The following is a 22,802-nucleotide window of genomic DNA, read 5'->3' as shown; positions in this document are numbered from 1 at the left end:
GGTCATTTCAGAAACGGGACCTGAACCGGTTGGGACAGCTCGCCAGGGCGGAATTCAGGGAAAGAGAGCCGACAGTAATGGGCTCTGCTTCTCTCACTTTTATTAAGAGTCTGGAGATGTTTTCTCTTTTCTTTTTTCTCCCTTCCTTCCCTCCTTCTTTGCTTCCCTCTCGCCTTCCTTTTTCAGTCACAAAGGGGACTGAAAGGGAGAGAAGTATCTGTATGTTTCCACTTGCTCTCGCTCCACCACTATAAATGCTGGGCTTTGGGTACAACTGGGTCTCACTGGAGCGTCGGCTTTTGCTGTAGGTGTTTGGTGAGGAGCAGGATGACAGCTCTGACCGTGTTTGGACAGTCTCCTTTCCTTCCAACAGAACTGCACTTTGTACAACTAAGGGTTCAAGCATCAGTCATCTGATTCCTTCCTTTACGGCAGCGTTGGTGACCGGCCGGCATGGCTATTTGTACTTAGGGCAACGGGGCTCACGTTCTCTGTTTGATGGCCGTGTGCTATAGTTATGGGTGTATTGTTTGTTTCAGCTCTCGCCCACCACTCAGCAAGGGCATGCCGCAGTCGAAAGGGGGCTGAATGCCATGTGGGGGCCAAGAGAAACCACTCACCGTTACTACTGGACGGTCAGCTCAATGTTACTGATGACCTATCATTTGGCATCTACTTTATATACACGGGCAGTACGGCTGGGAGGGGTCCTGATATCCCTACACACTTGAAAACTTTTTATTTTCTAAAAGTAAGTCCTAGAAGCATTATAAATGTTGAGGTTTTAGAAACACATAGCCTCTAACTAGAAAACACGACAGAATTGTGAGACTTGAAGCTTGAATTAAATGCTCCATCCTAGCTCTGGACGGGCAGATGGAGAACAAGCGTCTTTTGATCAACCACAGAGGTAACAGGGAGGACGCCTTTAAAAATCTTTGTGAGACACCCAGTTCTTAACATCTTCAGGAAAACACCCTGAAAGCCAACTGAAATGACACAGGGGACTGGATCTGATGCCAGCAAGTCAGCAGCAGTAGAGGCGGCAGTGTAATGGAGCGAAGGCAGCCTCTCCGCCGTCTGCTGTGGGACGAGATCCCAGGGCACCTGCCCGCAGGCCTGGGGACCGTGGTTACTGCCTGGCTTCCAGCAAGTTCACATCCATATTCGCTCTTATTATTTTTCAAAGGAGAGGCCACAGAATTTCCAAACAAGACTGAACTGTTTTCTTAGTAATATCAGAAATTAATCAGCAAAGAGCTAGAAGTCTCTGCCCTCCTACCTTTGGGCACGTGTTTATGCCTTTGCTGCCAATTTGTGTAATCTCACCACAATCTCCCCAAACCCCGCCCTCCCCAGTGCCTTTGAAACAACAAGTGCGGTTTCGTTTACTTCTTTCTGTACTTCACTCACATCATTATTCAAGTCGGGTAGTAAACTTGACTGCAGTCTGGCACGACTCTGGAGGAGCCATTTCATTAATTATTTTTAATTTGAAGATTTCACTATTGCTTCTCTGAGGAGATTAAAAGGCAGAGAGCAAACTAGGAGGAGCTGTGTGCCACCGCAGACATGTGGTCTGGGCTACAGTATGTGATCTGAGCCTCAGTTTCACTTCTGAAAAATGAAAACAATAATCCACCTGGAAAGGAAGTTTCTTTTTTTTAGAGAGAGACCATTTATTTTTATTTATTTTTTTTGTGAGGAAGATTAGCCCTGAGCTAACATCTGTCGCCAATCCTCCTCTTTTTGCTGAGGAAGACTGGCCCAGGGCTAACATCTGTGCCCATCTTCCTCCACTTTATATGGGATGCTGCCACAGTATGGCTTGACAAGCAGTGCGTCGGTGCACACCCAGGATCCAAACCCAGGCCGCCAACAGTGGGGTGCGCACACTTAACTGCTACACCACCGGGCCGGCCCCTGGAAAGGAAGTTTTGAGGGTTCAATGAGCTACAATCTTTAAAATGCTTGACACATGGTATTCACTTAAAATGTGGGAGTTGTTACCATTCTGGTTTAAAGAAATAATTGGGTCATAAAGCATTTTATTCTGAAACAACAAAAAAATATGTGATAGATTCACTCCAATCTAGGTCAAGAGAACTTTTTTCTTTAGCACTTTATCAATGATGATAATTTAATTAATAATAATATAGAGTCCCTCATAGTGGGTCTTGGAGACGAAAACAGGCATCTTGCTCCTTCAGAGAAGAACCATGCAAGAGACTAAGGAATTGGGAGAGAAGACAACCCCACCCAGAGAGGACTGGACGCTACGACACAGGGAGGGTTTTCATCTTCCGATCTATTCCTCTTCCTCAATGTCCTCTGCTTTGGGGAATGTTGCCCTAGGTCTTCTCAAAAGTAGGTTATTTTTAATTTTTTGTTTTTGGTGAGGAAGACTGGCCTTGAGCTAACATTTGTGCCAATCTTCCTCTATTTGGTATGTGGAATGCCACCACAGCATGGCTTGATGGGCGGTATGTAGGTCCCCGCCAGGGATCCGAACCTGCAAACCCCAGGCTGCTGAATTGGAGGGAGCGAACTTAACCACCACGCCACTGGGCCGGCCCCAAAAGTGGGTTATTTTTTACTGTATTTACCATAATGAAGCTTTACAATGAAAGGGTGATTCACTTCTGCCAAAATGTCTCTCTCCATCTTCGATCTGACTCGGTCCCGCACTGCAACAAAGAAAAACGAAGGCTTTCAAGAAGGAGACATTAGAATTCTGGAGAATGTGGAATATAAAACATTAGATATAAATAATCTCCCCCAACTGTTTGTTATAAAAATTTTCAAACATGTACAAAGTTGAAATAATAATGATCACCCCTAACTAGATTCAACAATAGTGTTAACACATTTGTGCTCTCTCTCTCTCCACACATACACACATTTTAGTAAAAAACCTGACAGTAAATTGTGGACACCATGACACTTGACCCTTGGATGCATTTGCATGCAGCGTATCCTAAGAATAAAGACAGTCTCTTACATAATCAATGTGAATGTCACCGCTAAGAAAATCACAGTCATTCCATAATATCATCTAATATCCAATCCATATTCAACCCCACTCCCATGTCATTTACAGCTGTTATTTTTTCTAACCCAGGATCCAGAAGAGGTTCACACCTTATATTTGGTTGTTGTATTTTTTTATTGTTTTTGCTGCTAGAATAGAATAGTGCCACATCTTTTTTCCTGTGTTTTTTGTGGACTTTTTCGTAAGTCCAGGCCAGTTTTCCTATAGATTGGTCCACATTCTGGGTTTGTCTGATTGTTGCTTTACCAGTCACTTGAACTCCTATGTTTCTTGGAAACTGAGGATAGGTCCAGAAGCTTTATAAGATTGAGGCTGAACACTTTTGGCAAAAATACCCCCCAGGTGATGCTGTGTGCCTCAGATTGCAGCAGCCGAGGTGGTGATGCAGCGTTATCTCGCTACGTGATGCTGAACTGGATGACGTGTTTAGGGTGGCAAGTCACCAATCTCTCATTGTAAAGACCCATGTCCCTTTGTAAGTAATAAGTCACCTGCAGGGTGACATTTTGGCCTCGAGTATCTGTGGGTTCCTAACAACCCTTCATCCAATGGTGTCAGCACACACGTATGATCCTTGCTTGAGTCATTTAGGGTTGCAAAATGCGATTTTCTCATTTCTGATGGAACTGGAAATCAAGAGGAAGAGTTCTTCTCTGTCTCTCTCCCTGAGCATAACTATGGACTGTAGATTTTTTAAAATTTAGTGTATTATAACCAATTACAACATTATTCTTTTTGGTGCTCACACTGCCCCAAGTTTAGCCATCTGGGAATACAGATGTAATTAGTTTCGAGGCAAAAATAAAGAAAGAAAGAAATATCACCACTTGAGACTAAGAACTGCAAATTGCCATAAGTAAACTGGTCCACCCAGTGCAGCATCAAGTGACCTCACATGGCCCCACGTAAGTGACCGCAGGAATTTCCTCAAACATTCACACGTGTGACAAAGATGGTAAGTATCATATCACTGGGCCAGGCATTTACAGTCAGCTTTAGTTTGGCCTTGCAATACGTACTTTTAAAGTTTTATTTAAGAAGTCCTTCCCTAAGGACGGCTATAATAATAATAATAATAAAAAAGCCTCAGAAAATAACAAGCATTGGTGAGGATGTGGAGCAATGGGAATCCTGTGGAGATGTTGGTGGGAAAGTAAAATGGTGTAGCCGCTGTGGAAAACAGTTGGGCGGGTCCTCAAAAAGTTAAACATAGAACTACTATAGGACCCAGCAATTCCACTCCTAGGTATTTATCCAAAAGAATTGAAAACAGGGGCTCTAGATACTTGTCCACCAAAGTTAACAACAGCATTATTCACAACAGCCAGAAAGTGGAGGCACCCAAGTGTCCATCAACAGCTGAACGGGCAAACACAACATGGTGTTCCATACAATGGAATATTATTCAGCCTTAAAAAGCAATAAAACTCTGACACATGCTACTGCATGGCTGAACCTTTTTTTTTTTTTTTTTTTAATTAATTTATTTTTTTCCCCCAAAGCCCAGTAGATAGTTGTATGTCATAGATCCACATCCTTCTAGTTGCTGTACGTGGGATGCGGCCTCAGCATGGCAGGAGAAGTGGTGCCTCGGTGCACGCCCGGGATCCAAACCTGGGCCGCCAGCAGCGGAGCGCGCGCACTTAACCGCTAAGCCATGGGGCCGGCCCAAGCATGGCTGAACCTTAAAAACATTATGCCAAATGAAATAAGCCAGACTCAAGAGGAGAAACACTGTATGATTCCACTTATATGAGGTACTTAGGGTCGTCAAATTCATAGAGACAGAAAGTAGAAGGGTGGGTGCCAGGGACTGGGGAAGGGCAATGGAGAGTTGTTTAATAGGGACAAAGTTTCTGTTTGGGATGGTGAAAAAGTTTTGGGTATAGAGAGTGGGGTGGTTACACAATATTGTGAATGTACTTAACACCACTTACAAATGGTTAAAATGATCAATATTATTTTATGTATATTCTATCACAATTAAAGAAAAAAGGAGTCCTCACACCTGGGTCACAAGGACAGGCTGCTCCATTTTGCTTTGTTCACTCTACTTTCATCGTTCGCGTTGTCCCTGCTCTCCAGAGTCCACCTGTGTTCTGGTACCACGGCCACTGTACGTGCCCCGTTGGTCTGTGACAGTGTAGCCTGGTGGTGGAGTGGCAACTCTGGAGCTCACGGCCTGCGTTTACACCCTGTGTCTGTCACTCAGATCGTGGGCTGCTCCCTGCTCAGTTTCCTCATCTGTAAAGTGGGGATGATATGGTGCCTACCTCACAGGACTCCTATGAGAAGTGAATGAAGTAATGTGTGAAACCCTTACAGCAGTGCCGGCCGCAGCAAGCACTGTGCTCGCTCTACTGTCATTGGTGGAGTTAGCTTCACTGTGTGATAAGATTCCTTGGCTTGCTCTGATCATTCTCTTATGCCCCACTGCTCATCTTCCTGTAGCAACACCGGAACTTTGTAATCGCAGTGGCCCCAAATATCCCTCAGAATCTAGAAGGGGCACACAGAAGGCAGAGCTGCAGGTTGCCCAGCGGCATCTCCACAGCCCGCAGCCGGTCTCCTCTGTGTCCCCAGCAGCTCTGAACCCCCAGGACCAAAGCACCAGGCAGAGGAGTGTGGGGTCCAGCTCATCACTGTCCACATCCAGGGTGACACACGGTGGGTCCTCCTTCTGGCTAGACCAGTGGAATAGAATTTTGTTGCTGGAAAGACCTTGGAGAGCATGCAATTCAACCCCGTTATTTCACAGGACAGCAAACTGAGGCTAAAGTGGGTGCTCTAAGCCCGACGGCTGGTTGGTGCAGCAGGGAGCAGACCCCCACAGGCCGCCTTTCCACTGGGTGCACCCTCCAGGGTGCAGGGCACTGTCACCACTGGGAACAGATTCCAGCACAGAAGACAGGATACTCAGGGAGGACCACAGAGAAACAAAGCGACCTCGGCTGGAAAGGTCTCACGAGCAAGGGCTGCGAACGGAAACTGTTGCCCAAGTGATGGACATGGAGCATGGCATTCGGAGTTAAGACGGTCACTGAGCATTTTTACTTAATGCAATTTCATATTGTCAGCTGTGGTTTTGCCTCTGGAGCAAGGATCCCCGAGTTCAGAGATTCCTTTTTCCTCTCTGATAGTAGTAATTGCGTGCAAACCTTTTTAGGGGGCTGTGTTGCAGAATTAACCTCACCTTTCCTGTTTATCATTTGTGAGTTGACATCTTAGTGATCTGCATTTGAGTTTTTGTCCGTGTAGTTTTTCTTTTCTATGTAAAGTAACCAGAAAATAGGCCCTACGACAGCAAATTTGGTGGAGGTGTTGAAGGCAGAGCAAGGGTTCCTTTCCGGTGAGAAGACACTGACCAGAGAGGGGATGGCTCTCCCCAGCTCCTTTAGCACCTGGATGACTGAACAGTGAAGTCAAAATTCTTGCAACCTGGCCTCGAATTTCCTTTTCCTCCTGCCTCTCTTTCTGCATCCCACTCCTCTTCCATCACTATTTATAAGTCTTCTTCATGCGACACAAGACATGCAGCTGCAGGCTCTGCCCCAGGAAGTCCGAGTCTGCGGGCCAGACTGTAGAGGGCAGCAGGGGCACCCCTAGAGCGCCAATCGCCTCTGCGTGCATGGGGGAGCTGGGGACGGGGCCTGGGGGGTTAGAACCGAGAGACCTGGTGATCGCTTAGCTGCTGGGCTAGGAAGGAGAGAGGTGTGTCACCCTGGCCCTCTGGCCTGGGTGACGGGTGGGGAAGAAGCTGCAGGGAGGAGAGAGGAGGGCCACCAGCAGGCACGTCGCGTGAGGGCATCGGGGACGAGCAGCGGTCAGTAAGAGAGGCTGGTCTGGAGCTGTGCTGCAATGCAGCCTCGCGGCCCTCGTCTCCTGGCGGGAGCTGTGGGCATTCGGGGCCACCTCCAGGAGGTGTGCAGAGACCACCCCCAGGAGACGCACAGGACGGGAAGAGGACCATGCGAGAACATCACGGGGGGTCTGGTGTCATCGCGGGGGGTGGGGGCTTCACCACTCTGTGGTCAGCAATGTGGATGACCAGGAGAAGATGGAGGTAGAGACCTCAAGAAACGTGAAACAAAGTGAGTTCAGCGGCAGCAAACGCGCCAGAGACCGTCTGTGGGTGAGCCCCTCTTTCAGGGGGTCTCGGGCGGCTTTGTGACAGCAGCGGCTCGCCTGTCAGGAAATGATGCTGCGGTGGCCACATTCAGCCCTGGAGATACGCAGGAAGCTGGGTCTAGGATGGGGTGGGGTGAATAAAACCGGAGCAGTCGTGTCTCTGGGTGATTCTTTTAGTGTGATTTTTAGAAGTTTCTATATACTTTTTAATTAAAACATATTTCATCCATTCATTCTTGAAAAAATGTAGTTTATGACATAGATAAAAATAAGATAGTTTGATATCAAACATGACCACAGTTACACACCAGAGAGAACATTTTTTGGCAGCATCTGTGTGACTTCATTAGGACGCTCTCCCAACACAGCTCGTTCCCTCACATTAGATACATTGCAGACTCCAGGACGATTCTCTCATTATCTATCACCCTAGCTCTGCCGCTTAGGAGAATGAACACAGAGGGAAAAGCAAGACAGTTCACAGGGAGACAGTACAAGGAATCTCTCCATTTCTGCCTATCCCGAGTTATAGGTTCCAACAGCGACTGCCAGCATGAACACCAAAGAAAGGAATTCAAATGAGTTAGCAGAAGCAAAAACTGAAATCCTTTCATTCAATAAAAGATACAGAGGATACTAGCTGAAGACCCCAAAGGAAGAAAGGCCATGTGAAGCAGTGGAATCAGAAAGACATCTCTCACAACAAACGCACAGGCTGAGAAGGAGGTCCTGGGTGGCATGGTTGGCAGGCTCATAGGAAGCGAAGGGCGGAGAGTCAATGACAGTGGGCTACAGGACTGCCCCTTCTCATACTGATAGACAAGAAGCCTCTCTGAGCAACCTGCTGTGTAGACCCACAGAACTCTGCCACACCCCAGAACTGGGCTGCATCCTCACGGTGAGAACCTCATCTGATGCATCTGGCCAGCCTCCTAGGGCGGTGTCTGTCCTTTATCTCAGGAGAGCCGACCAGGCTGACAGGGCCTGTGGGGGAGCAGTCTCCTGTCACCCCCAGGTGCATGCTCTTCTGGGGAGAAGTACATCCGCCTGTCCCCTGCCCACCCCACGACATGATCTGGTGAAGCAAGTGGCAGAGGAAAGGGGACACTGTGTTCCTACACCCATCTTGCCATCCCCTCGCAAAGCTTGGTCTTTGACTCTGGTTAAGATCATCTAAAAAATCTCTAAATAGGATTGATGTTGTTATCATTGAGTTCAGACCTATTTGGAACGAGGATAACTGTTTAGTCACATATCTGATTATAGTATTGGTAATGGAAACCTAAGGCCATAGTAAGCCTGGTGAAAAAAACTAGAAAAAGATATCTTACATTCAAATTTCCAAGGAGCTGTCTAGTTATAGCGGAAAAATAAATATACATTTCCTCCCTATGTTTTAAACAAAAATAAATCCCAGATCTATTAAAGAGTTAAGTGTTAAAAAAAAATCAAGCCATAAAAATGATAACAAAGATGAATACCTATCTGAGTCCTGGGTAGGAATCTTGTTTTAATAAAAGCAATGGAAGAAATAACATAGGAAAGAGTGATAGACTGAGTTACAAAACATCTATAAATCGGCCATCCAAAAAGATCATAAAATTAAAAGGCAAACAATTTAGAGATTATCTGAAACACACAGAAGAAAGGGCCAGGAGCCTAAATAAACACAATATCTCAATACTCTTATTATGTCTAAAGTAGCAGACGAAAAACCAAGAATCCAGCCCTGACAGAGAACGTAACGTAATGCAGATTAAACACATCATTTCGGGGAAGACATTTCACAAATGTCTTGTAGGATTAACTTGTTTTGTAGGATTGACTCCCTGGGCATAAATTGGCCAAACCCAAGCAAATATTGGGTCCAGGGTGGAGGAAACAGGAAATGGCTGTGTTCACTCCAGGAGAGATTTTATCACTGCTGACGACCAACTACGGAACTGACCATGCCCAGTTTCCACAGACCAACGCAAGGACAAGCCAACAAGATGTCAAAGAACAGTCACACCAGAAATGCCCTTCGTATATGAAATAACACGTGTGAGACTGGTTCTCCAAAGGTGATGGGGGAGATCTCCGGGTCTGTGCAAATTCTGGCTTTGCTGGGCAGAGCCCCACACTCCGACCTCACCACTGCCCATTCTTTGTGGCGGCAATCACACACGTGCTAGATCCAGGGACTGAGTGAAAGGCCTGGAACTATGGATCTGCCATTTGACTGGCAGCCACGGAGTGGTCCTTCCACTAAGAAAGAAACAGGCATTGAGAGCAAACGCTTCGTTTTCTGATGCTGAGTACATTCAAGCTGCCTCATGGACAGCTAAGGTTACCAAGGGGTTTTGATTCCTAAGACCTAGATGCAGAGAAAGCCCAGAGAGATGCTCCCTTCATCCCTCCACTGCTACTGTGTCAATGAGTTAGAGAAATCGTGAGAGCTGTAGAAAGCTTGAGTCAAAGACTACTCATGCCAGCCTGCAGCAGAACATTGCCAGCAGTCTCCCGCTGGGCAGTCTGGACCCCAGAATCTGAAGCCAGGCCAGGGCCTCCCTGGGATATTTACTCTCTCGCATTTGACACGTGAGTCTGGAATCAAGTGGGGCTTGCTACTACAGATGTAAATAGAAAAATGTTCTAGGCTATTTTGAGATTCACTAATAAACTGTAGATATTGGAGATAAAATGTTTTTGTACTTCAAACCAACCCTGTACTTGTGGCTGACCTGCCATGTGGAGGATTAGGGTGATGTGGCTTTCAGGGTGTGCTCTGTTCTGCACGGCAATCTGCACCTCCTGGTGCCAGCTGTGACCTTCATGTGTCCTTCAGCCATCACGGTCCATGGCCGCCCCTAGGGCTGAGATGAAGGTGGAAGCATCTATCAACTCACGCCATTGTGAAGGGCATGGCTTCCCTCCCAGGAAAATCAGGGAAGAAGCATATTGTGAGATGACCCTCGTGGACATGACACAATACAAACTAGAGCCACTTTCTGGAAGCCCTTTTGTTTTGGATCACAACCATGTCCTCACGACTTTCAAGCCCCACACTCCCTTGGCCAATTTCAGGTGCACCTACTCCTTTGTGCTCATGAGAAACTTGGGGCTCAAGACACTCCATCCGGTTGATTTTGTTTCCTCAATCTCTTGGCCTATTCTAGATTTTGAGGAGTTAAAAAGTTGGCTAATGTTCCCTTCAGTCCTAAAAAATGTCCATTATCCTTTGACATCTCCCGGCAAGTGAGAAACCAAAACGCAAGCGGGTCCCATTTCGCCAGCCAGCCTGGCGATCCGCACACTGGGGCTGAGCGGTTGTGAACCTCGGGGCATCCCCACGCCCGTGGGAGGCACCAAAACTCCCTGTAAAAGGGCCAACACGATCTTATGAAGCCAGAGGCGGAAATGCTCATGAAATTGATCTTGAAGTACTTGGCAATTGCAAGCTCCATAAGAATCCCTGGTAAGAACAATCGTTTATTTTGGAAGATGGATTTAGCTAGAAAAGCTCCATCTGCAATGAGGGTAGGCCCGAAACCCTCTCCTGAGAGTTGGACACCATTGCCTGAATTTGTCTGATTTTTAAATTGTCTCCATCAATACACATTACTTTTATATTATATTATATATCAGATTATATCATATTACATTATGTTACATTATGCTGCTGTATATTATATATAGATCGTGTATCAAATTAAAGGTAAGATAAAAATAAATGCGACTCTCTGAGTCACTGTGAAGATGAGGAGTGGCTGGCTAGGAAGTACACCTAGAAAAGCACTGGGTCGTGGGGATGGAATGCTGGATGTGCAGCCATGATCGCCCTCAGGGACTGCAGGGGACAGGCTTCCACACAATACTGTGGGCAGCTGCACGTGGGGTCTGCAGACGGCTCCAGCCACCAAGAAGCGTGGCAGTGACAGATGATGTCTTTGTGATCCAGGCAGCCCAGCTTTAGGGAATCTGAAGACGGAGCCCATGCACAAAGTTTCGGCCTGAGACTTACGAAGTCGAGTCCACACACCAGGTCGGTGATGAACTCAGGCTCTGCCCGGCTGAGCGACCACTGCTAACCACTTCCTTCCTTTGCCACAAAAACCTACCAGGCTGGAAATTACATCCCCAGCAGTCTCCCAGATGCAGAATAAAAATCCATCTTCAAACAATATCTTTCAGCCTTCGAAGGTCTAATTCATGGCAAAAAGTGGCCTCCCATGAGAAGTTATGTGGCTACACATGGGGTGGCCAAAACTTTGCACTGTCCATTACTCCAGAGAAAGAAGAAAGGAAGAAAACCAGAAACAAATACAAATAAAATGTTAACCACGTGGATGACCATATCCACATCTTGAGGAGCATGACTCCTCAAGATGTGTCTATTTCTCTATACTAAATTATTTAAAACAAGACTGACATGGTTACTTAACTAGCTTCTTTACCAGAGAATCTTTCTGTGGATAAATCTTTAGCTCATCACTCTTCTGTATTTACATTGCACAGGCATTAAAGACGACAAGTAGTGAAAAAAGTCGATTTCCTGCTTTTTACCTATTCACAATTCAAGAAATGCAATTCTGGTAGAAACAAATATATCAAGGATCTCGGGGTACACAGGCGGTGTATAATAATGAACTGGAGTGCCTCTTACTTAAGGATGATGTTTACCTAAGGTACAGGCAGCTCCCCGAGGGCCTGAGAAAGAGAGAAGTCAAAGATGCTTAAGGGGGCGTCATTTTCATCTTACTGTTCATCTTGACCATCTGTTGGGAAAATAAATCCCCTGAATAGTAAATATCCTAAGTACATAAATATCCTAAGTACAATTAGCCAGGATGTGGCTTCCTGATGAGGAAATGACGCTCTGGGGTGGCGGGGACGGGCTGGGTCCCAGGTGCCTGTTATCGTGGGAGGAGCATAGGATTCTGACTCCCCATCTCCAAATCATGTGATTCTGAGTGCGTGGCTTCACTGCTTTGTGCCTCGGTTTCCCCATTTGTAAAATGAGGATAATAATAATACCAATAGGAGCGCTTACAATGTGTGCTTGGAATTTGCCTTCCTCCCCTGGCCCCCAGGAATTTGTAAGGATCCAAATGTGAATCAAATGACATAAATGAATTAGGGTAGAAATAAAATCTGTTCAAACTAAGGCACTGACGGAAGCTGAGTTTCTGAGTAAGTAAGTGTTTTTAAATGAAGCATCTCAGTGCTAGGGAAACAGAAGGAAATAAAATGGTCCTGAAAATAACATTCTGAGGTTTGAAACCAACTGGGCTAACTCCGACTGGGGATTATTCCAAGATGCTGTAATCAATGTGAACGTAAACCATGCATTCCCATCCTGGTCACCACGTACACTTTTGCATCCCCCAGCGCATCTGCTGACATTTTCCGTGATGTCATCTGAGCTCTACTTCTTAAAGAGTGGATGAGGAGTAACAGAAACAGGGGTCCGCCTGAACCCCACGAGCTCAGAACGCGCTGTTCTGGTCCATTTCCCTACTTCCTCGCAGGGCAGGTCACCACAGTAACCCACACACAGCTGCCAAGAAACACATGTGAAATGACCATAACTGCCCATTAGTTACTTAACTTGCTAAACAAAGAGATTTTGCCAGAACGATATTTTTTCTCCTTTAGGATCAACAGGACATAATTTATTTCCTTCAAAGCAAGGAATGTGTATCACCTTTGGGGTTAGAAAGCTGACTTACAGGGAAAATGATTGAAAAATTAGTTAGGCATGAAAATTATCCAATGAGAAAGTCCAATGAAATAATTATCATTGCAAAGAAATATATTCATATCGGGTGCTCTCTCTTGTCCACTGAAACAAGAGAATTCTACACAGGGACCCTCCTGTGGGTGTGTGTTTGTGGTCTCTTCGCAGGTACCTGTCATCCTTAATAATTGACACAATCATACGCTCTTCAGAGTGTAGCTGGAGGGACTAGGGCTGAACTAAGACATCACTCTTTCTAACCAGATGGTAATGTTCAACCTTCCTCCTCTCTCCTCTCAATCTGACCTAAACAAAACCCAGACAAGAAAAGCCCTAACTCATCTCCAAAGCCCATTTTCATGGAGAAAAGGACCAGAGATGAACATAGCTAACACTTTCTGAACCTCTGCTGAGCCAGCAGCAGTTTACACGCATCAACGAATTTAATCCTCACATCAACAACGCTATAGGGTAGGTGCTATTACTGACATCACCCCATTTTAAGTAGGAGGAAAGGGAGGCCAGGAGAGGCTCCCCAAGGTGACACAGGCAGGATTTTAAGCAGGATGAGGCCTCAGGGTCCAGAGTGTGTGCTCCAAGCACTGCATCAGGGGTCCCCTCCTTGGCAGCACACGGAGAGCGGGTTTATGAATTTTCATGTCCAGACCACACCCACACCAACTAATGTAGAACCTGGGGACGGGCCCCCAGGCGTCAGCATTTTGTGACAGTCCCAAGGCAATTCCAGCTTGTAGCCAAGTTTGGGAACCACTGTTATTAACATGGGTAACAGTGCCCACTTGCCAACTCACTACACAGGGGATGGCGATTCTTTCTGGCCTCATGCTTGGGAATATATTTACAGTCTTACAAACTGAATTTCCTTACAACACAAAGTGGGACATCCCCCTTTGGAATTCATTATCTTTGGAATACATTATATAGAATTGTTACCTGTAATAACTCAGTGTTGAGTCACTAACACAGAAACTTTGTCAATTAAAGAAGTTGAACATTTTCAAAGGGTCGTTAAACAACTAGGAGAGCAGCAGCACCAGCCACGAGAGGTGGGGAGGATACGCTGGGAAGATGAGGGGGCGGGGAGCGTGGGGAGTGAGCACACGCCTGCCAGCTTGTCACACCTTCAGCTGCTGAAGCAGCTGGCATTTCCCTCAGAAATGACATGCCGCCTCTTTAAATAGAGGAGGGGCAGGTGCCTGACAACTTCAAACTTCTTTAAAGATCAAATAGAGCTGTCAGAAACGATTATCCCTCGTGTTGTTATTTGGAATCCCACCTACAGCAATTCTCACTTCTGCATACATGACAGGCAGCCGTGTTTTTGAGAAACAATCTGGAGTTTTACCCTGATTCCCACAAGTCCTCTGCCCCCTGTTCATTTTTCCTTTTCAAAAGAATTTCACGATTCAAACTCCTTGCATTTTCCTTTGGGTGGCTGGCTGCATTTCCAGGTTCCATTGTTGGCGAGTGGCAATTGTCACCGCCATTGTCACAGTGCATTCCTCCGTCTTTATCCTTCTTCAGGATTACCAATTAGCTTGCAAACTGGTGATGGTACAAGATGGAGAATGACTTATGGAATATTTGGATAACTCAGGCTGATGGAATGCAGAGGTGCTGCAGCCAAAGCAACTTTAAATAATCCTTTGAACCAACCCTCTTCCTTCATGAGTGAGGAGAAATGAAGGTTTAGAGAGGCCAGGCATCCTTTCCGAGGGGCAGCCTGGTCAGTGATGCAGATCCAGACCTGGTGTCTTTTCTGCACATACTCGGTCCTCCTGTGATGGGTCCAAGCGCCACCTCACGCAAAGGACTGTTTTGTAAAGCTTTTTTATTTTCTCTTAAAAAATAAATTGCAGTTGCATTTTTGGAAAACAATATTCTTTAGTGATGGACCATTATGGAAAACTAAAAAAAGTATATGATGTAAAATAATGTTTGGTTTTAAAGCTGGCTTTTAAAGGAGCATAGGGAAATGGGAAAATTTTCTATTCTTGTATGCTTATATGGCTCATTCTCGCAATGTAAAAAGGATTTTACATAGTCAAGATATTGTTCTGGAATATTTTACAAATAACTTTACATTATAAAAAGTCAACTATGTTTTATTTTTGTAGAAAATTTAATATAGAGTATAGGGAAGAAAATAAAAGCTACCAATAATCCTATAAGTGTTTTCATTTTGGCATATTTCCTACCAGCATGATATACATTTAACATGTGTACACATATATGCATCTACCTGTGCTGATGGAGAGACGCGTGTATTTAACAACATTACAATCCCTTGGTATACACAGTTATATACATAAATATCCCGCTCAACCCGTGTAACACTGTATCAGGAGCGCTTTCTCAAGGGCACCGGATTGGATTAGGAAGAAATGCGGAGGCTCACGCGCCCACTGAGGGTGACAGCACTGAGAGGGAGGGTTTTGCACATGAGCCGAGAGGGCAAGGTTACCACTGATGGAGCGCAGGCTTAGCAACGGGTTAAACAAAGAGAACAACTCTCCAGTTCCTGGATTTGATTCCACTCCTCCAGAGCAGGCTGAACAGCCACAGATTCTCTCCCAGCGCTTCCAATTTCAGTCCTACTTTTTCTTCCTTCTCCTTTCAGGGGCAGGAGAGGGTGAGGTCATAGTTGAGGGGAAAGAAGGAACAGTTGCGATTCAAGGAGAAAAGGAACTGTTTAAGGTCGCTGCGCATATGCTGGAAAGGTTAATACAGAACCTGTAGATGGAAAGTCAGATGGTCTGCGATCACCAGGCACGAGCTGATGATAAGATTGAACCATCACAGCTTCCTGTTTCTACCTGTTTTTGTCTTAAACTACAGGAAGTTGCCCGCTCTGTGTTTGAGAGCAAATTTCAATGCTTTGAGGATGAAAGAGTGGGTTTATGCAAATAGCCGTTATTTAGCAGCTGTTCATTTAAAAAATAACAGCTTGACTGAGATATAATTCATATACCATTCAATTCACTCGTTTAAAGTCCACACTTCAACGGTTTTTTAGAATATTCGCAGACTTATGCAACCATCACCACAGCCAGTTTTAAAACATTTCCATCACCGTAAAAAGAAACCTCATATCCGTTAACAGTCATTCCCTTTCTCCCTAACCTCCCAGCCCCAGGCAACCACTAATCTGCTTTCTGTCTTTATGGATTTGCCTATTCTGGACATTCTATAAATGGAATCAGACAATATGGGGAACTTTGTGACTGGCTTCTTTCCCTTAGCATAATGTTTTCAAGGATCATCTACGTTAGAGCATGTATCAGTATTTCACTTCTTTCATTGCCGGACAATGTAACATTGTATAGATACACCACATTTCATTTATTCATCAGTTGATGGACATTTGGGTTTTTTCTACTTTCTCACTATTGTGAATGGGCCAGTGCTGCTGTGGACATTCACGTACAAATTTTCATGCAGACAGATGTTTTCATTTCTCTTAGTCATATACCTAGAAGCAGGATAGCTGGGTCACACGGTGACTCCGTCTTTAACTTTTCGAGCAGGTGCCAGAGCAGCTGTTCATTTAGACATTCAGATGATCCTGAACTAACCAATGTCTAATTTAATTTTCTATTTCTATGGAACTACTGTTAAGTGAAGAGATTATTTTATTAAAAGTTGGGGATAGAATGCACGTGGATTGGAAGAATAAACATAGTTAAAATGTCTATATTACCTAAAGCAATCTACAGATTCAATGCAATCCCAATCAGAATCCCAATGACATTCTTCACAGAAATAGAAAAAAGAATACTAAAATTTATATGGGGCAACAAAAGACCCCGAATAGCTAAAGAAATCCTAAAAAAAAAAAGAACAAAGCAAGAGGCATCACAATCCCTGACTTCAAAACATACTACAAAGCAATAGTAATCAAAACAGCATGGTACTGGTACAAAAACAGACACACAGATCAATGGAACAGAATTGAAAGCCCAGAAATAAAACCACACATATACGGACAGCTAATTTTTGACAAAGGTGCCAAGAACATGCAATGGAGAAAGGAAAGTCTCTTCAATAAATGGTGTTGGGAAAACTGGACAGCCACATGCAAAGGAATGAAAGTGGACCATGTGTTATCGCCATTCACAAAAATTAACTCAAAATGGATCAAAGACCTGAAGGTGAGACCTGAAACTATAAAACTCATAGAAGAAAATATAGGCAACACACTATTTGACATTGGTTTTAAAGGAATCTTTTCGGATGACATGCCTACCCAGACTAGGGAAACTAAAGAAAAAATAAACAAGTGGGACTTTATCAGATTAAAGAGCTTTTATAAGACAAATGAAACCAGAATCAAGATGAACAGACAACCAACCAGCTGGGAGAGAATATTTGCAAAACATACATCTGACAAGGGGTTGATCTCCATAATATATAAAGAACTCACACAACTGAACAACAAAAAAACAAACAACCCGATCAAAAAATGGGCAGAGGAAATGAACAGACACTTCCCCAAGGAAGATATACAGATGGCCAATAGGCAAATGAAAAGATGCTCAACATCATTAATCATCAGGGAAATGCAAATCAAAACAACACTAAGATACCACCTCACGCCCGTTAGAATGGCTATAATCACCAAGACAAAAAACAACAAATGTTGGAGAGGATGTGGAGAAACAGGAACCTCATACACAGCTGGTGGGAATGCAAATTGGTGCAGCCTCTATGGAAAACGGTATGGAGATTCCTCAAAGAATTAAAAATAGAGATGCCCTATGATCCAGCCATCCCACTACTGGGAATCTATCCAACGCACCTGAAATCAACAATCCAAAGAGGCTTATGCACCCCTGTGTTCATTGCAGCATTATTCACCATAGCCAAGAAGTGGAAGCAACCTAAGTGTCCCTCGACTGACGACTGGATTAAGAAAATGTGGTATATATATACAATGGAATACTACTCAGCCATAAAAAAAGACAAAATCATCCCATTTGCAACAACATGGATGGGCCTGGAGCGTATTATGTTAAGTGAAATAAGCCAGAAAGAGAAAGACAAACACTATATGATCTCACTCATATGTGGAATATAAACCAACACATGGACAGAGAAAACTGGACTGTGGTTACCAGGGGCAGTGGGGGTGGGGGGGGTGGGCACAAGGGTTGAAGGGAGTCATATATATGGTGATGGACAAACAAAAATGTACAACCCAAAATTTCACAATGTTAGAAACCATTAAAACATCAATAAAAAAAAAAGAAAAAAGTTGGGGATAGAAAGTCAAAATCTGCTTTGTTTCCTGTACGTTTTCCTATACATCTCTTTGTTTCCTATCTATATATCTATATATCTATATATATAGATATATATATTATTTTTTGTGAGTACGATCAGCCCTGAGCTAACACCTGATGCCAATCCTCCTCTTTTTGCTGAGGAAGATTGGCCTTTGGCTAACATCCGTGCCCATCTTCCTCTACTTTATACGGGACACCGCCACTGCATGGCTTGACAAGCGGTGCTTCGGTGCCCACCTGGGATCCAAACTTGCAAACCCTCGGGCTGCCAAAGCAGAGCACGCGCACTTAAGAGCTACGCCACTGGGCCAGCCCCTCCTATATATTTTTAAAGAACAATTCTTTAAGATTACACTATTATGGAAATCTTGGAATATTTGGCCAAGTTCAACTAACAAACAGTTTTAGAAATATTATTACAGCTACAATAAAAACGTTCACTATAAAGAGCATGGCTTAAATGACATTGCTATTGATAACACAATTAAAAACTCAACTGTCTGCTAATAAAGTGGAATGCCTATATCACAGAACCTGAAACTTTGGTGTACATAAGAACTACTGGGACAACTTTTAAAAAAGTCAAATTCTATGCTCTGCCTCTAAGAGATTATGATTCAATCAAGGTCAGGAGTGGAGCCTGGGAGTCGATGTTCAACAACTTTCCCCAAACACACAGAGGCGGTTCTAGAGCAGGCTCCAGCCTGGCAAAGCAGTCACTGCCGGCTGTGCTGACAACGTCAACCAGACTCCTGCCTTCTATTCACTCACCCTTTTGGACTTGAGTCTCACTCGCCTCCCTGATCCTTCCTGAACAACCTCAATTGGAGGAGGACCTCTTCTTCCTTTGTATATATGAGATGTTTATGTCTGTACATACTTGGTCTATTCTTTTCTTGTCCTATATTGTTGGTTATACATGGTTCAAAATATATATCTAATTTCCCCAGCTAGACAGTAAGTGACTTGAGCTCTGAGAAGGACATATTCTTTGCATGGCCCCCTGCATGTAGTTGCTGAGGATACTGTGTTATAAGACCTAAAAATATATGTGCTGCCTTGACATCTCTGAAGGAACCCTGAGTTCCCTTGCCCTTGAGAGGTATGCCCCCCACCTGCCATGACAGGCTCCCCACCCTGCTGGTTCTCCATAAACTGGACCAGCTGCACCCCACCTGGTCCTCAACCTAAGAGGCTTCAGTTCCCTGCCAGCCCACAGAATTATTCAAACAAGCCCATCACACCCTTTGCGGAACCAGGGGCCACCCCACCCTCCTGTTACTACAAAACCTGCCTCCCACAGCCCCTCTTGTTCACTCTGCTCCTGAGTGCAGCCCTGCGTGGCCTAGCATGGTGCATGTGCCCTCCTCCCCAGGGGGTGATGAGTATAAGTGACTAATGAGATCCATCGTCTCAGATACCCAGTGCTGGGTGTCATGGGTTTGGCCATCTCACACTATTTAGGGCAAGGGATCCCTCCCTCACCAACAGGTGAATAGGAGGTGATCAGAGACGACATAGTGGGTGCTCAGTTCATATGTACTCTTGGCTAAATGACCGTGAACTTGGAATACAGATTTTATCTAACAGCTTTATTTTGACCACGTGTTTGGTGCATATACTTTACCTGACAGTAAGAGCACAGAGGACGGGGAATCTGGTGTTGGACTATATTTCTAAACCCAGTCACCAGGACAAAAGGGAAATAACGAAGCCGTGAATCACATTTTGTTTAAAACTGAGCAATCCAGTCTGACTGATTATATTTATATTTAGACTGATCTGTCGTCTAAGTGAGCATGCATGGAAGGATGGTAGCTACGCAATCTGGCTTTTCCCTCTGAAGACTGTGGAAATTGTGCAGGGATATGCTAAATATTCAGGGAAATGTTTATACTGTGTATTATCAATTAGAGGGTTATGTGTCTGATATTTTCCTCTAGACATATCTTCAGAAATCATGCAACACTCAATAGAATGTACATTTCCTCTAATAACAAGCAGAGTATAAGCCACAGTTACAAGTCTCAAACACAGCCAGCCCTCTGGGAAATCCTCACCTTTTAAGGTCGCTTTCTTAAGAACTTTCATTGCATAGAGCTGCCCAGCGTCCGATCCCTTGACCTTTCTCACCAGGAACACCTGTGGAAGAGAATACACAAAATCTGACATTGATAAGACGCTAAATTCATTTTCCTTATTTGATTTGACAAGGGGATACACCAGGAAGTTTAGAAAATTCCAATAAAATAAATACGCTGTAGGGAAATTTTACATTTAAAATTTTCTCCGACATCTAGGCTGCCAGGAAAAGTTGCATCTAATCAACTGCAGCTCTGTGATGAACACCATGATGTGTTTGTGAGAAGAATTATTTGTTTTAGGTATCATTGACTTTCTATTAAACATTTTATATCAGAAGGAATACCACCCTCCTTTTTTTTTAAAAAAAGAAAAAGACCAGTTGTTTAGAAATACAAACAATATTCACAAGTTTTAAGGGAGGTCATTTGCTTTATTGTAAGTCCTCATCCTGAGAGTTATTGCCAATCGCACAGAACAGGCTCTAAACGATTCTCAAGATAAACTAGGTTCTCGTATTTTGAGCTTTCTTCACCCAAATTTTAGCTTCGAGTAGTGTAAGTTTAAACATAGAGTTAGTTTCTCAATGGCTCTTAAATAGACTCATGTGGACACTTAACAACACTTTCTGAAACACTTTTTGAGGTGTATCATTGAGGATAACCAAAAAGAAAAGATAATTATTTGAGAGTTGCTGAGCTTAAAGTCATATTAATGACTTTTAAACAAAATTGGTAAACAAACAAACAAAAAACCAAAAAACAAACCTGGGATATCCTTTATAAAAGCAAAAACAAAAAACTTCCATGCAAATGAAAAAATAATAGTATCTGCGTTTCCTAACAATATTTCCCAATAGATGCAAAAATCGGCTGGCCTATTGGAGACCACACATGCAGATGGAGCTGTGTCCAGGAGACAGGTGTGGCCTGTGTGGTGCACTTGGATCGGTAATGGTGGGTCACTCCTTCCCAAACGCCTCCTCACCAAGCCTCATAAAACCAGGAAGACCTGCCAGTATAGATACATCTGGGGATTCCAGCTCCGGGGGCCACGCCCACTACACGTGGACTGAGTGGAAGGGGCTGCGGTTCCACTCGCCACAGACAGAGGTGCAGCAGGTGGATTTCCGTGCTCTTAGCTTCCCGTGCAGATGAGGAGAGAGGATGTGAAGACAGTGACCGAGGGCAGGAGCTCCTGGAGCACAGTGTCTGCTGGTGCAAACCGAACCTGCCTTCCCGACGGAGCCCGCGAGGCATCTGTTCTAGAGACAAGGGAGGGCGGACCTGGAAGGCACGGGGCCGCAGCACGTGAACTGGAGTTAAGGGTGAAAGCATGTCACTTCACGGTTGCACCACCTGCCCTTGAGACGATCCAGCTGCCTCCTGACCCAGGACTGCTCCCGCCAGCTCCTTCCTGACCGCTGTCACCACTCGAGTCACGGTTCCCTCCCCAGACGGGAGTATCCCGCATCAACGGAAACACCCCTCCCCTCTGCCCAGACACAAATGGGGGCAAAGGAAGATAGGGTGGCACCGTTTCATAGGACAGACGCTGCCTCCAGGAGTGAGGGTCCCAGCAAATCCTTATTTGCGATTAGAAACAGGTTTCCCTTTTCTCCTGGGTCTTGGACTTCACTGCTGCTGAGAATTAATACTTATCTTTGGGAGACGAGTGGCGTGTCTGTGTGTACGGGTGTGTCCCACGGGTTTTGCTTGTTAGCCAGATAAATAAGCTTGTGGTGCAGACTCCTGGGGAGGGACTCTAGGTCCTCTCCCTCACAGGCACAAGATGTGGGGCACAAGCCCTTCTGTAGTGGACAGGCCTTCTGTGGCCCCACCAGTTACTGCAGACTGAGGGTTTTGCCTGGGAAACGTCCTGCTGGGGATGAGCTTCCTGACAGGCAGGTAGAGCTGTGACAGCAGTAGCCAGAGGGGGACACAGAGAAAAACACTGGTGTTTGACTTCTGAGTCCTTTGAATCATGGGACGTCACATGCCATGCAGTTTGTTTCCCATTTGTGTTTTAAGTCCTCTAATTTCTCCAGCCCTTCCGTGGGGCCTGATGTCAACGTGATGAGTAGCGTAGTGGGGAAGTGGGGTCAGCAGGAGAGTGTGGGCAGCCCTGTCCCTCCTGGGCTGGTGTGGGCAGGTGGGAGAAGGGGAGCGGCCAGGAGTTCAGGTGACGAGCAGCAGCCGAATGAGCAGGTGTGAGAGGCCGGGAGAGGCTGGGGCCCTACCTCGGGGACGTGGGTCAGAGCGTCAGTTTCCCAGTACACAAGAAAGGAAGCTGCACCTTGAAAGGGATGGGGGCAAGGGACAGTTGTGTTTGTGGCTGCTGGCCAGTCACCCCGCATCAGGTGAGGAGAAGTGGGTGTGACCCTCCAGGCCAGAGCACTGAAGAGCTGATGCAAAACATTCCAGCTGCCACTTTCCTTGCCGTGGCGACTGAGGACAGCTGTGCAGGGCTGCATGGGCGAAGCAGCCTGGGTAACCCAGGCACCACGGGGAGAAGC

At 45.1% G+C, this 22,802-nt stretch overlaps 1 protein-coding gene across 5 annotated transcripts in view; it reads right to left on the bottom strand.

The window, feature by feature from the left end:
* The window catches only part of RPS6KA2 (ribosomal protein S6 kinase A2), a 370,158-nt gene that overhangs the window by 79,969 nt on the left and 267,387 nt on the right, over positions 1 to 22,802 (bottom strand). For all 5 annotated transcript variants that reach the window (XM_087425031.1, XM_087425032.1, XM_087425033.1 and 2 more), the window contains 2 exons: positions 20,266 to 20,347; positions 2,607 to 2,687 (listed from right to left, as the gene is read on the bottom strand). In XM_087425031.1, the coding sequence (XP_087281157.1) occupies positions 2,607 to 2,687; positions 20,266 to 20,347 (163 nt within the window). The remainder of the gene's footprint in view (positions 1 to 2,606; positions 2,688 to 20,265; positions 20,348 to 22,802) is intronic.

This window comes from Ceratotherium simum, chromosome 38 (genome assembly GCF_057802395.1).
Source record: "Ceratotherium simum simum isolate JZ-2026a chromosome 38, ASM5780239v1, whole genome shotgun sequence".
NCBI classification, from domain to species: Eukaryota; Metazoa; Chordata; class Mammalia; order Perissodactyla; family Rhinocerotidae; genus Ceratotherium; species Ceratotherium simum.
Note: the sequence above shows the minus strand (reverse complement) of the source record. Positions and strands in the feature narration are given on the sequence as shown.